Source organism: Culex pipiens, chromosome 1 (assembly GCF_016801865.2).
Source record: "Culex pipiens pallens isolate TS chromosome 1, TS_CPP_V2, whole genome shotgun sequence".
Lineage (NCBI taxonomy): Eukaryota > Metazoa > Arthropoda > Insecta > Diptera > Culicidae > Culex > Culex pipiens.
In genome coordinates, this window is record NC_068937.1 from 100,922,796 (window position 1) to 100,936,858 (window position 14,063).

Here is a 14,063-nt window from a genome sequence, read left to right on the forward strand (position 1 = left end):
AAGGGTGACTACTACAGATTGTCAAGGGAGACAGATTGGTCGATGCAAAATAAATTGGCACTGGCAACGTATGTTTTGCGCTTGCAACACTGCCAGTTTTGCTGGACGTGAATGGCGGTTGGTGTCCAGCGCGTTTGGTGTCCAAAAACATTGGCCAATCTGTTTGCCTTGACAATCTGTAGTGACTACGGGTGAACTTGAAAAAAGGATACTTTTTACTTTGAGTGTACAGCTCGATCACTGTTTGCACTGTGACGAGAAGTTCGTCATTTTTGGGTTAAAATATAATTTTACACTGGGACCAGAAAGCCTTATGTCAATTTTTATGTACAACGGTAAAAAACACGATTAAAAACCATTTCTGATCACTTTTTTTTCATTTTAATGCAAAAAAATATTGACAAGACAACATTTTTTCGATGGATCAACTATGGTCCCCTTGGAACGAGCTGTCAAGTAGGAGCTTTTCTGTCAAGAAGGACCGCGAGGTAAATTTTTCAAAATTGATTTTAAAATCCATTTTTAACTCTTTGTGGTCGGACAAGGGGTCATTGTACTCAGAAAAATAAGCTTTATCGCTGTGAACAATAATATCAGCAATCTAAGCTTCATTTAGGACCCAATTAATAATTAAAAAACTAAGTTTTACGTTTTAATCATCTAATTTATGATTCTGTTTTTTATTTTCGAAAATTACGAGTTTCTAATGCTGCTCTTATATTAAACTTTTAAATATTCGAATTTTTAAAACATCAAAGCAACTGAAAAACATGGTATCTACGCGGAATTCGAATTTATTTGTAATTGTAGTCCAAAGTTCATTTATGTGTTAGTATAAGTACAGTTCAAGTAACCTAAAACAAAATTTTCAAAGAATTATTTCATTCTTAGGTTTTTTTACTTTTCTCTTAGCTCATGATTTCCAAGCTGGGCACCGAGCACGTCCGGGGCACGTAAATGTCGTTGATGTACAGCCGGCAGGACGGCGCGTCCGTTGGAATCTGTCCGGACCACCAGATGCCGGCGGCGGGTCCGTGGACTAAGCGCAGCTCCTCGAGCGTCGGTATCTGGAAAATTGTTTCCAGTAGGTAGAAGCTAGCCTGTAGGAACTGTAACATTAATTTATTTTTAGTTGTTAAGTGTGTTTTACGGTTTGAAACGGCATTCTTACATCAAATTCGATGCATTCATCGGTGCAGTAGACCTGAGTTTGCCTGTAAATAGAACACAAAACAGTATTAATTCGTTCAATACTCATTTCGAGTTTTGTAAACCTACAGTTCAAGTTTGCGCAGCTTGGACAGCTGCTGCAGCATCTCCAGAGCGGTTGTATTAAGCAGTAGGGAATTTAGGCCGATGACCAGGACTTCCAGCGTTGGCCAAGTGACGACGACCAGTTCCAGCTCTTCGGGATCCATTTCGACTTGGCGGACATCCAACTTGGTCAAACAAGGAAACAGCTTGTAAAAGTTCAAAATGCTGAAACATGGCGAATATTGCTCGAGAGTAAGACTCTCGACGAACGGAGCCGGAACCAGACGGTCCTTTTCCGGAGAGCAAAAAGGAACGTACGAGCAAATTGAAACCGCTCGCAGTTTGGGCAGCCGGCACAATCCGTTGAAGCTGGCCAAGGCAAAGCTGCCGTCGTCGATCCGGATCTCGACCATTAAGGTGGCCAGATTGGTCAGATCGTGAATTGCTTGCAGAACGGCACCGAAAGTCGTCGGCGTGGTGTTGATGAAGAGTGTCCCCAAAGACTCCAGGTTAGCCAGAATCCTCAGAAACTGTTCCATCAACGAGGGCGGAGGATTCCACTTGGCCAGAAAGCCCCTCTCCTCCGGCATTATGTACAGATCCAGCGAAAGCAGCTTTGGAGCCTGGTCTTCGACCGCATCCATCCAGCCGGAACTGTCCTCGGTCCAGAACACTTGAACGTTTCGGTAGCTTCGATTCGAAAGCTTTCCAATCGGAACGGAATGATCCGTCGAAGCGCTCAGGTGCAGCTTGATCCGATCGCCAAAAAAGGCAAACACCAGCTCGTTCCAGCGACGACAAACGGCGGACATCCGGAGACGATCGGCAAATCCGAGGTGCCGGAAAATTAGCGCCAAAATCTGAGAGAAAAAATGTTCGAAACATTCTATAAAATATATCAGCTCAGTTACCTCATTCGGAAAATCGTTGAGATCCGGAACGGTCAGTATGTCTTCTTTCGTTTTCATTTCAATTTTCTCTTCACTAAATTGGATGAAAAGCTCTGGCTTCCGAAACATAAAAAATGATTCGAGCGTTTTGTTTTGAAAATTTCAATTTAAAAATTGATTTGGGTTCAAAACAAACACGCTCATTTGCAATAGTGAGGATTGGATTGAACTTGGTGCCATGTTTCTTTTGAACGTACCTAAAACTGGGTAGACATATCTTTACACGCAAATTTGAAATACCACAGATTTGTGTAAAATTCTTATCGTATTGATCTCAAAGAGAGCGTTCGTTTATTACGGAACGCAACCTTTGGCAGGCCTTGCTTGTCAAATCTGATTTTTGTTTGAAAGTTTTTGCTTTATATCTCACCAAACCAAGCAAAACAATGTGACCCAGTCCCGGCATTCTAGCAGGATTCTAGCAGATTTCTAACAGAGCAGAATATTCTACCAGGATTCTGGCAGAGCCAGCTCAGCTAGAATATTTCGTGACTGGGTTATGGACGAATGTGGATTTTTAAACAAGCAATTAATCCTGCTCACGTCAGTGAAAGTTTACATTTGACATAAGCAGGATGGACTGCATGCGCACAAATCCACATTGGTCCATTTACACTCAACCCCCGGTGGTTGGTCACTTTTTCGTTTGACACTTTTTTAGTTTGTACCCCGTTGGTTGGTCAAAGTCAAACTAAAAAGTGACGAACTGTCACTTTTTACACGGCGCTCATGCACACTATCAAAACAAACGTTTGGTAGTGTGTGTGAACTCTGTGTAAAAGGGGTGTCAAACTAAAACGTGACCCCGTTCGTTTGACAACAGTTGGTGTCAAACCATCGGGGTTTGAGTGTACACTGTTTTGCCTGAAATCTCAAATATCTTTGCTCTGAAGCACCGATATTAAACATTCTTGAAAAAAAAAATATCAGGATTTGTCGATGGTAATGGCTTATCTACAAACACTTTACTGAGAAACTGTACTTAGCGTAGGAATTCGATTCAAAGGAAAGGAATCTGATCTTCTACAACGGAAAGGTAAGCAAATTAGTGGCTTGACGTATAATTGGGTCCTAAAATGAAGCTTAGATTGCTGATATTATTGTTTACAGCGATAAAGCTTATTTTTCTGAGTACAATGACCCTTTGTACGACCACAAAGAGTGTAAAATGAATTTTTGAATCAATTTTGAAAAATTAACCTCGCGCTCCTTCTTGACAGAAAAGCTCCTACTTGACAGCTCGTTCCAAGGGGACCATAGTTGATCCATCGAAAAAAAAGGTGTCTCGTCAATTTTTTTTTTGCATTAGAATGAAAAAAAGTGATCAGAAATGGTTTTTAATCGTGTTTTTTACCGTTGTACATAAAAATTGACACAGGGCTTTTTTGTACCCAATTTAAAAAAAAACAAGATCTGCGATATGTTGACCTTACCATATTAATGGTACTCTCGTTTGAAAAGCCGGTGCGGCACTGAGTGCCACACTCGTCGGTGCCAGTTTTGGTTCAATCGAACTTCATTACGACAAAACTGGCTAAATTTGGCATCGATTTAGTGTTCAGCAGTAGAAACAGCCAGTTGGAATCCATCTTAGGTTCAACGAAAGACCCCATACCGACTTTAGGCAAACCCGGCATCTACGAGGTATCCTGCGGCCACTGTGATATGAGCTACATTGGACAAACTAAGAGATTGCTGCAAACCAGGTTGGATGAGCATATAAACACATATGTCAGAATTGCCAAGGAGGAAATACGGAAAGGATTTGTCCCCCATTTCAAGTCAGCAGTAACCGAACACATCATCGAGGAAAAACATAACATCACAACTAGCGACGCGGTCATCTTAAGACACATCACAAACCCATCGAAGCTGGCTGTCGCCGAAAGTTTGGAAATCTTCAAGGCAGGCAACAAACGTTTACTCAACAAGGATTCAGGTAACGGCTCAACGTGGCTGTTTAAGCTGTTACCTATACAGGCACAAAAGAAGAACGAGGAGGTAGTACCTACAGTAACTACAAATACGGATACACCAGCGATGAACCTTCAGTCGAGAACAGAACACTGATGAAGTCTGCAAGTAGTAGACGAAATACGTATCTGTCAAGATATTAAAAATATATAGCGGAATTAAAAGGAACAACTCGTCTCTTTGTATTCACAGTAATGCATTCTGCTAAAACGCTCAACCAAACCACAATTGATGATTTTGAGTGAATTTTAACGATTTCGCGGACAGCGTTAAAATCGTGAAATTTCTCATTTTACGCGGAATACTATGAAATTCAAGGAGTTTTTGAATTCAATGCATAAAATTAACAAACTTAAAAAAAAATATTTTATCCACAAAGTTTAATTTGTAATTTAAATTAGTATTCAATATAAAAAAGTGATATTAACTTTTTGAACTCTTCAGTTGAACACTAAAATTAGAAGGGAACACATTAAAATAGATTTTCAACAACATGTATAAGAAATGAATGCTCTGATTAAATAATTGAAGTAAAAAAAAACAAAGTTTAGCATCGGAAAGTAAGTTGGCAGGGATTTAGGTGAATGAAAATTTTATTATAAGCTTTTTTTTTCCTTTAACATTTTCCACAACACAATACTTCAAAAGTTTAGTGAAAATAGAAGTGCATTCCTGTGAAAACGAATGCATTTTCTTGAATTTAAAATCATTTTTTAAAATCCCGAATAAACGCCTTTTTAATGGAATTTTTGCAAACATTCATACACTCAAAGTCAAAAGTATCCTTTTTTCAAGTTCACCCGTCGTCACCCTTTTAAAAGGGTATCGAAATTGTATTGATTTTGACATACCCTTTTGAAAGGGTGACGCCGGGTGAAATTGAAAAAAGGATAGAAAGTATCCTTTTGAGGGATACTTCTGATTTTGAGTGTATGTTAAATAAATTCACCGTTAAAATTTTAAAAATAATTGTAAATTTTACTTATTGATACTAGTGCTGAAAAGTTCAACTTTCTAAAAAAAAACTTTTGCAAAAAAGCATATTTCACAAATAATCCAACTAGGAAAAAAACTGAAATACAGTATGAATATGTAAGGAGATTTTAGAGCAATAAATTTGGAAATCGGTGCTCGGTGAAATTGTTTTGTTTGTTCCTGTTTTAACCAAAGTCGTTCAAAACATCATGCAAAAAAATGGCTAATTTTTCCAAATCATAAATATACGTAGAAATATCAATCTTTTAAAAATATTTAAAATCAAATAGGAAATATTTAAAACACTAGACATTTTGCAGATCGGTAAACTAAAATTTTAACAGTTTTCCCTAATGAACCAAATTAAGGGGTATAAGCTCAGAGGTTATCAGAGGTTGGTATGAGCACACAGTTAAACTTTTTTTTTAAATCTTTTTGCAGGGCATTAACACCTACATTTTCATCTATTAACAAAATAAATATGAAGACATTTGGATGTACCACTGCCGAGATATACAGCAATTCCATTTCAAAAGAGCCTAAACCAAAAAAAAAGTTCTCTGATCGGGCTCAACATTTTTCTGTGGGTTCCTTTGCCAAAATAATTAGACCCGTATTTTTTTGTTTGGCCATTAGGGTGACCTACATCGTGCTAGGGTGGTTCGAAAAATGGCAATTTTCGTCATTTTTCGCAAAAACCACTTTTTTCGAAAAATCATATCTCCGCGCCATTTCATCCGATTTTAGCTGTCATAACTATTGAAAAAGTCGTATGAAAACTTAAAATGGCGTTTTGCCCGTGTCTAGACCAAAGAGCCTATGTCTGAAAATATTTTTATCGGATTCCTCGGAAAATTTCACATAACAAATCGAAAAATTGGCGATGTCGAACCGTACGTTTCGGAGATATGATTTTTTGAAAATAAAAACTGAGTTTTTCGACGCGCCAAGCTAGATTTTTGGAACTTCTTACTATTTTTCCCAAATAGCCAAACTCATAACCTTTCTTTTGCGTCTAAGACAGCTAAAATCGGATGAAATGGCGCGGAGATATGATTTTTCGAAAAAAGTGGTTTTTGCGAAAAATTACGAAAATTGCCATTTTTCGAACCACCCTAGCACGATGTAGGTCACCCTAATGGCCAAACAAAAAAATACGGGTCTAATTATTTTGGCCAAGGAGCCCCCAGAAAAATTTTGAGCCCGATCGGAGAACTTTTTTTTCGGTTTAGGCTCTTTTCAAATGGAATTGCTGTATAGATATTTTAAGTTAGCAGTTTAAAAAAACGGGTGCCACGATATCTCAACACTGCTTTGACCAAATTGGCTCAAAATTTTGGTGAAGACTCGTTGAACCGTTCCTGTGTGCATGACGAAGGCCGATTTTCAAAAACTTAATTTTTAAAAAAGATAAAAATATTTTTATGTTTTTTATAAAAAAAATCGTCAGTTTTTGATTTTTGTATTTTTTTAAAAAGTGAAATTACAAAATCGGGCTTCGTCATGCACGGGATATGTCTCGGGAGTCTTAACCCCAAATTTCAGCCAATTTGGTCCATCCCATCTCGAGATATCGTGGCACCCGTAAATCAACTCTGTGTTTAGAGAAAAACGCGCATGGCAAAATTTCAAACTTAAACTTTCAGGAGTGATTGACAATCATCTTTTAAGTGAATTTAGTGAATTTTCTGAAATATGAAATTTTGAGATTTTCTACATGTTTGTAACCCCTTAATGCTGATATATGCCGAATAGGGTAGGGTAGTCATCAATGAGACACTTTTGGTTTTTAACTTTCAACGATTTTTGTATTTTTTTCATCATCATGTTTTAATGAGCCTTTTTTGCATTTTCTTTCTTTTAATGTGTTCTAACATTGACCAAAATATGAGATCGATCCGACCTCTACAGCCAGAGCTATCCAACTGTCTCATTGTAGACGCACTTGGCAGGAACAATGAGACAGGTGGGGAACAATGAGACACTCTACGAAAATCAATACTTTTCTAGTAAAACATCATTTTTTTGTATTGTTCCATTGCAGGTGACTTGCCTTGAACATTTTAAAGCAATTTTGCCAACTTGAAGCTTTCATTAACAAAAGTTATACTAAAAAGTATTTAAATTTAGTAAAATCCATTTATTTATATCATTTAACTTTATATGATTGGCTAAATGAAGTCAAAACTCAATAAATATGCCAAAAATCACTTCCGATTAATGTTTTGAAGGATTTCCCTAGATTTTGAAAAGTTTAATGAAGAAAAATCAAAGTGTCTCATTGTTACCCATAGGCTGAAAAGAGTGGGGAACAATGAGACAGCCCAGGATTCTGGGTATATTCTTAATTTTGGTCAATTCTAATGAAAGGCCATTGTAGCCCAACTCATGCCCTATGAAATGACGAAAGAAGTTTGGAGAAATTTTAGTTTTTGTATTATTGGCAGCCTATAAGCGAAAATGTAATTTTCAGTCATAATTTACTTTTACACCCCAAAATCAAACATTTATGAATAACTTTGCAAGGGAGCGTCCATAACCAAAGCCACTATTATGGCAGACGTGTATCCAGTAGATACACCTTTCCCCAAAATATGAGCCTGATTGGTTGAAACTACGACTTTTGAGAGCCATTTTATCATTGCTCCCCGTGGCTCATTGATGACTACTCTACCCTACAAATTATAATGTTTTAAAATGATGATCGATTACACAGTCCAACAAGATTTTGTCTCTGAGACGAGTATATGTGTTCCTAGTAGAATTTTGCCTGCTGAATCCGAATCCGGGTCCAGAATTGCTCCAAATGGTCCCAATTTTGAGATACACCCGTTTGAAATGTTAGTTCAGGCCAAAATTAGCTACTTTGTTGACTATTTTACAAAAGAACTATTGAATAAACAACTAAACCAATACATGTATCTTAAAGTTCACGTTTTCCCCTTTCTGAAACACCCCTGGTTTTTAAAATTTGATTGTTTCTACGCATATTTTTAGCCATTTTAAAATTATACTTCAGTTTGTTCTCATTCAAATTTTTCCAACTTGCATGCAAGTCAAATTCTAATTTTAAAATGGTTATAAATATGCGTAGAAACAATCAAATTTTAAAAACCAGGGGTGTTTCAGAAAGGGGAAAACGTGAACTTTAAGATACATGTATTGGTTTAGTTGTTTATTCAATAGTTCTTTTGTAAAATAGTCGCCAAAGTAGCTAATTTTAGCCTAAACTAACATTTCAAACGGGTGTATCTCAAAATTGGGACCATTTGGAGCAATTCTGGACCCGGATTCGGATTCAGCAGGCAAAATTCTACTAGGAACACATATTCTCGTCTCAGAGACAAGAAACATTTGATTTTTTGTTGAACTGTGTTATGAGGTATTCAACTGTTGATCTATTTCCACAATCAAATCTGAATTTCCAGAAATTTGTTTTTTTCTTTTTAATTTCGGGAATTCCCGGGACAAATGATAGAAAATCAGAACATATAATCAACACATAATTTTCCAAATTTGGACGTTGCAAATATTTTTAAAAGCTCATGTCTTTCGACTCAGACCAAAGAAGATTTTTTTTTTAAAACTTCTATTTTTATAAATTTTCAGATTTTTTTTTGTTTTTGATCATTTTGAAATAATTGTAATTTTTTGCAATAAAAAATATACTTCTTTGTTTTTTTTTTATTTTTGTTTTTTTATAATTTACACATCACTCATGTTTGATTTTCGAGCCCGGCAGAATTCTGCCGAAAACAAAACAACTGACTTTTTCGGTAGAAAAATGCCGAACTTCGGCAAATTAACTGTCATTTTTCGCTGAGATTTCGGTAGAATGACTCACATTTTGCCGAGACTCCTATAAAGGACCGAGACACTTTGCCGAGGACCTATAACAAAACTATAGAGTTGTTCTAATTTCAACAGAATTCTGCCGCAGTTTGGCATAAAAATCTGAGTGTGTAGAAAAAAAATCTTTGAGATTTTTCGGAGATTTAGTTTTTTTTTGCACTTACTGAAACTAATATTTTTTGAAATTGTTGGAACTTGCGAATTGTTTGAAAATATTTTTATACTAGTTTGATCAGGTTATACAGGTTCAAAATGTCACGTATTCAATAAAAAAAAAAGTTACTGGTGGCTATAACTCAACACCGGTGCATGCTATCGAAAATTCTGTGAAGTTCTTTTGGATTGCGAAGTTGACTATTTCGCTGTTTTCAAAAATCTACTTTTTTTTTTAAACTGGCAACACTGCCAAATGAATGTTGTGTCATAGCTCAGATTAAGATTGCACTTCTTGTACTGAAACCCCGATGGTTTGACACCCATTGATGTCAAACGAACGGGGTTACTTTTAAGTTTGACACCCTTTTTAAACGGAGCTCACACACACTACACAACGTTTGTTTTGATAGTGTTTGTGAGTGCCGTGTAAAAAGTGACAAACCAACGGGGTACAAACAAAAAAGTGCCAAACGAAAAATTGACAAACCACCGGTGGTTGAGTGTAGTCTAAAACATATCCAAAATTGTCCAAAAAGTGAATTTCCAGAGTTTTTTTTTGAAAAGGTTCTTTAAGCTATTGTGTTTAATATGTTTATAGGACTCTAGATTTGTTAAACAAATGTGTGCTTTTTGTTTTTGTGAATAGTCAAATAAAAAGTTAGTATTTTTTTTATTAGGAGTGTAACTATTTTTTAAGAAGTCCTACCCAGTCAGGACGTTCTAGCAAGATTCTAGAAGGGTTCTTACAGAACTGGATATTCTTACAGCTTTCTAGCAGAAATGTTCTGCCCTAGGTTCAACCGTTCAGTAACAGTTTCATAATGCAAACAAAGATGGAGCTCGAGTTGTCACTGTCCCTGCGAAATGTGTTAGCTGTCATCGTGTGGTAAGCCTTAAAAAAACGATCAGAAAATCCTTTCTCAAGATACATTTTTTTTTTGAATATTTTAAGAGCCTTTTTGTATAGACAGCTTCATTTCATTATTTCATGTTGTCAATCGCAGCGATATCAGCTTCCATTCAGCCAAAATAGAGTTGCTTTTGTTTTTGTCGTTCCTCCACTTTTGTGGTCATCTCGGCCTCCCCCTAGCGCGAGATTGTAACTGATACTTTGCTTGATAAGTCGATGTTTTTGGATTCGATCTTGGTCCAGTCACGTAATTGATTCCCGGGAAAAAACGAACAAATTTCACGCCAACTCAATTTGTTTTACACTCGGCACCACAGATGAGCGCAATCGATTTCGTAGAACAAGATCTAAATCTGAAATGATTCGACCCTGCAGAGTTGGTTAACCCTCTCGGACTGATGAGTCCTCAATTGAAATTTCACGCCCGAGATTTGTTCAACAAGCGACGAACTGCCCCAAAGCCTCAATTTTAAAAGCGTTCGAATCTAACCTCAACAATTAACATTGATTTGACACTCCTGTCAGCGCGATTGGCTTTAATAGAATTTAACATTTTGAGGTTAATCCTAATTTATTGTAAGTCATCTCATGAGTGCCCAAACCAAGCACATTTTCAAATCTCAGCTTATGGCGCGACTTTTGTGCTGTTTTTTTCTGTCGCTTCCTGGGTGCTTATTCAAATTAGTGTCATTTCGCGGGATTTTCACCAACGAGGATCTTGCTATATGATTTTATATGCGGTGTGCTCGGCGGTGTGGTTACATAAGAAAATCGTTCGAAGGGTATGACATTTCTTTTAAATTTATTGACTCTGGGAGGAGTCGATTTCAGAACAGTAAATTGTGAAATTTAGTATGTTTTTTTAGTTTATTTAGATCATTTACTTATTACTGAGTAGGTTAAGTTTTGACTAAAACTGAGTGATATTTAATGTGCGTGTACAATCATTCAAAATAACCCTAATTTTGTTTTGTTTTGCTTGACAGTGTACAACAATTTGACAGATGGAAACTATCCAGGTTTTTAAGCGAAGATGGCGTTCGTATGTTGAACGTCCGAAATGTCAAAATCGCGCAGTAGCACCAACGTTAGAAAAAAATGCTTCTGTCATGCCATGGCACACTTTTTTCGTAATGTTGGTACCACTGCGTGATTTTGACACTTCGGGCGTTCACCATTCGAACGCCATTTTGCTTAAAAAGCTGGAGTTATTTTAAACTCCAAAACACTGCCAATCCTATTTAAATTTGGATTAAAAATCCTCGAAGATCGAACTTTTTGCACCGTCGTCGCAACCCACGGCCGTGATGACAGTTCGGATCGCGTCCCATTTGTTGGGTCGTGAGAAAGGTCTACGGACGGAGCAGAGGATGTGGAACATAAATCTTGGGGCACACACCCGGCATGTTGCTGGATTGGGTAGAAATCAGCGCGGGTTTCGAAGATTTACGGATAGTTTGACGGGAAGATTCGCATGAGTTATGGCACTAGTAATGAGAGGTTGGAAACTGTCTTAAATCACTACTTTCCGGCCTTGGAAAGTGAACTGTTGAGGAAGGAAAGTTGATCGTAGTCGAAAGATTTGCCATAAAATCGAGCGTCCATTATGGCAGCTCGTTGATAGCTTACAAACGTCAAATTGTAAATCTTTATCGTCGAGTACCTGTCACACGACCAATCGATTTTATAGCAATCTGTTGCCAAGCCGACAACTCATCGCCGAGAGCCGCTGATCCCATTCCATCAGCTAAGCCACTTATCTCCCCGCTATGATATCTCCATATGCCCAGGGAAAACCGTCAACGTCATGACTTAACCTCACTCTCGTCCGCTGAAAACATCAGAAGCTCATTAATCAAACCACGAGCGAGTGAATCGGTTGTTTGTTTTTTTGCCTCAAATTATGGGAACTCTCGGGTAGCGCAAAGATCCAAAGCAGGCTTAAGCCGATAGCGGGATCATGATACTCTCTTCCCGCACCGCAAGCCGGGGGTTAATAGGATAAGATGCCGTGTGGCTTCGGAAACCTGTCCACACGTTCGCATTTCTCCGCGGAGGCAGCCCGAATGGGGTTCATTAATCAAAACAAATAGACATGTTTTAAGTGGCCGTTTAGCTGGGGTCGATTTAATCTACGTTGGACCCGGAATTGGTCGAGAAATTGATGATTTCATATTTTTTTTCAACTTGTCAAACGTGGATTGATTTGTGGCGATTAATGCCCCTCGTTTGCTATAATGGCGCAACTACCCAGTCAAATCAATCCGAATTCTGAAACGGAATCTAATTAGAATCGTGTACAAATTCCGTTTCAAACGCAACAACCGGTTCCGTGTTCGAACCGGTTGTTGCGTTTGAAACGATTCTTAATAGATTCCGTTTCAGAATTCGGATTGAGTTAACTGGGTATCAAAGTTACACGGTTATGCGAAAAAAATCTCAAATTTCGTTATTGCGGTAACAGCAGCCATTATGGCACAGCTGTCTACCTCCAAGGGAAATGCACTCACTTCCCGAAAGCGATCCGATTTCACACGGTATGTGCAGGAAAGTTAAGGAACTCTTTGCGAAACAAATACCCCTCAATCACCGCCATTGACGGGAGAACCCTGCAAACATTTCCCATATTGAGCGTGACCCCGTTCACGGGCGCTTGCCGATAGACAGTTTGCCGCTTTGTCTCATGTGGGAAGAAATTATCAATATTTATAACTCAAACCAGCCAAACAGTCAAAACGTGCAGAACCTAACCTCTCTCTCTCTGGTCGCGATGTTGGATCATGCCCATCGCGATTGATGCATGTCGCGGCCATCCCGCCGTGCCAACGTCGACACATTACACGCTGAATAGGTTTTTGCGAGGACTCTTTGTTGGGAGGCGGTGACAGTTCGCCATAATGGCGGTGCCATAAAGGTTTGACAGTTCATTGTTTACTTTGATTTCGATTTTTAAAGAAAATGGGGGTGCCGTAAAATTTTGACAGTTTGCCACTATGGCGATCTCACTTTGAGAAAGTCGCATTTCCAACAGAAACGTCATGCTGCCAGAATAGTAAACAGCACAAGAAGCAGCTGTTTACTGTTGCGCCAATACAATGGCCCTTATAGAGTGTTCGCTGGATGATGGTGTAACACCACCACCACTATTTGCTATATAGTTGAAGTGTAATGTAAACAAATAGTCGTCAACTAGCGCGCGGGCGATGCCGATTTTTCCCAACTCTTCCTCTTTGTTGTCGTCAGCAGCGCGGGGTGATGACAATGCAAATTGAGAGATGTAATGCCCCATCAAGGATTATGGGTTTGAACTGTCGTTTCGTCTGTGGTGGGTGATGCTCAAGATGCTGCCTTTAAGGAGCTTTTATTGTTTACTGCTTTGACATGGCTGTCGTAGCTTGGTTTTATGTTACTGTTGCACTAGAAATATGTTTGGAACTATGATTTGGCATCAGTTCTTTTTATTGAAATTTAGCTTTGATTAGGATGGCAAAAGCAGGCATTGTTATTATTATTATTTTATAGCATAATCCATTATGGCAGATCTTTGACATTCTGACTGTCAAAATGTTGCACGCTGAACAAACCCTAATCAACTTCAATCAGCATTTACCCAGTTTGGCAGCCAAAATGTCAACGTTCTGACTTCTGTGTCTTCAAAACAACAAATTCCCAAAAACCAAGACTTAAAACATTGCCTCAAATTTCCTAAACACCAACACCGCATTATTTATAGTCTCTGAAGGAGAGCTGCCATTCCGCGACATGCTCCAGATTGCTATAGGCACAGAACTTCTTCCAGGCCCGCGGGTTGGATTTTCCAGACAGTTTCTTCCCAACTTTCATCGCCAAGTGCACACGCATTGCGCGCTCCAACAAAGGGCACTCCGGAACACATGTTTTTGTCTGACGGTTGCTGCGCTAATCTTATGCGATCTTTCTGGATTGAGTCAGCTTTGAATAGGGCTTAAATAATGAATTTTGGGTAAGTTCCA

The 14,063-nt window shown here is 38.3% G+C and overlaps 1 protein-coding gene across 1 annotated transcript; it reads right to left on the reverse strand.

The window, feature by feature from the left end:
• Positions 1–908: 908 nt before the first annotated feature.
• Positions 909–2,358, reverse strand: LOC120424767 (uncharacterized). The gene is made up of 4 exons (XM_039588971.2): positions 2,166–2,358; positions 1,279–2,114; positions 1,172–1,214; positions 909–1,109 (listed from the first exon to the last, which is right to left on the reverse strand). Exons 1-4 carry the CDS (start codon positions 2,271–2,273, stop codon positions 909–911), a joined length of 1,188 nt encoding a protein of 395 aa, XP_039444905.1. The 5' UTR covers positions 2,274–2,358.
• Positions 2,359–14,063: the final 11,705 nt, after the last annotated feature.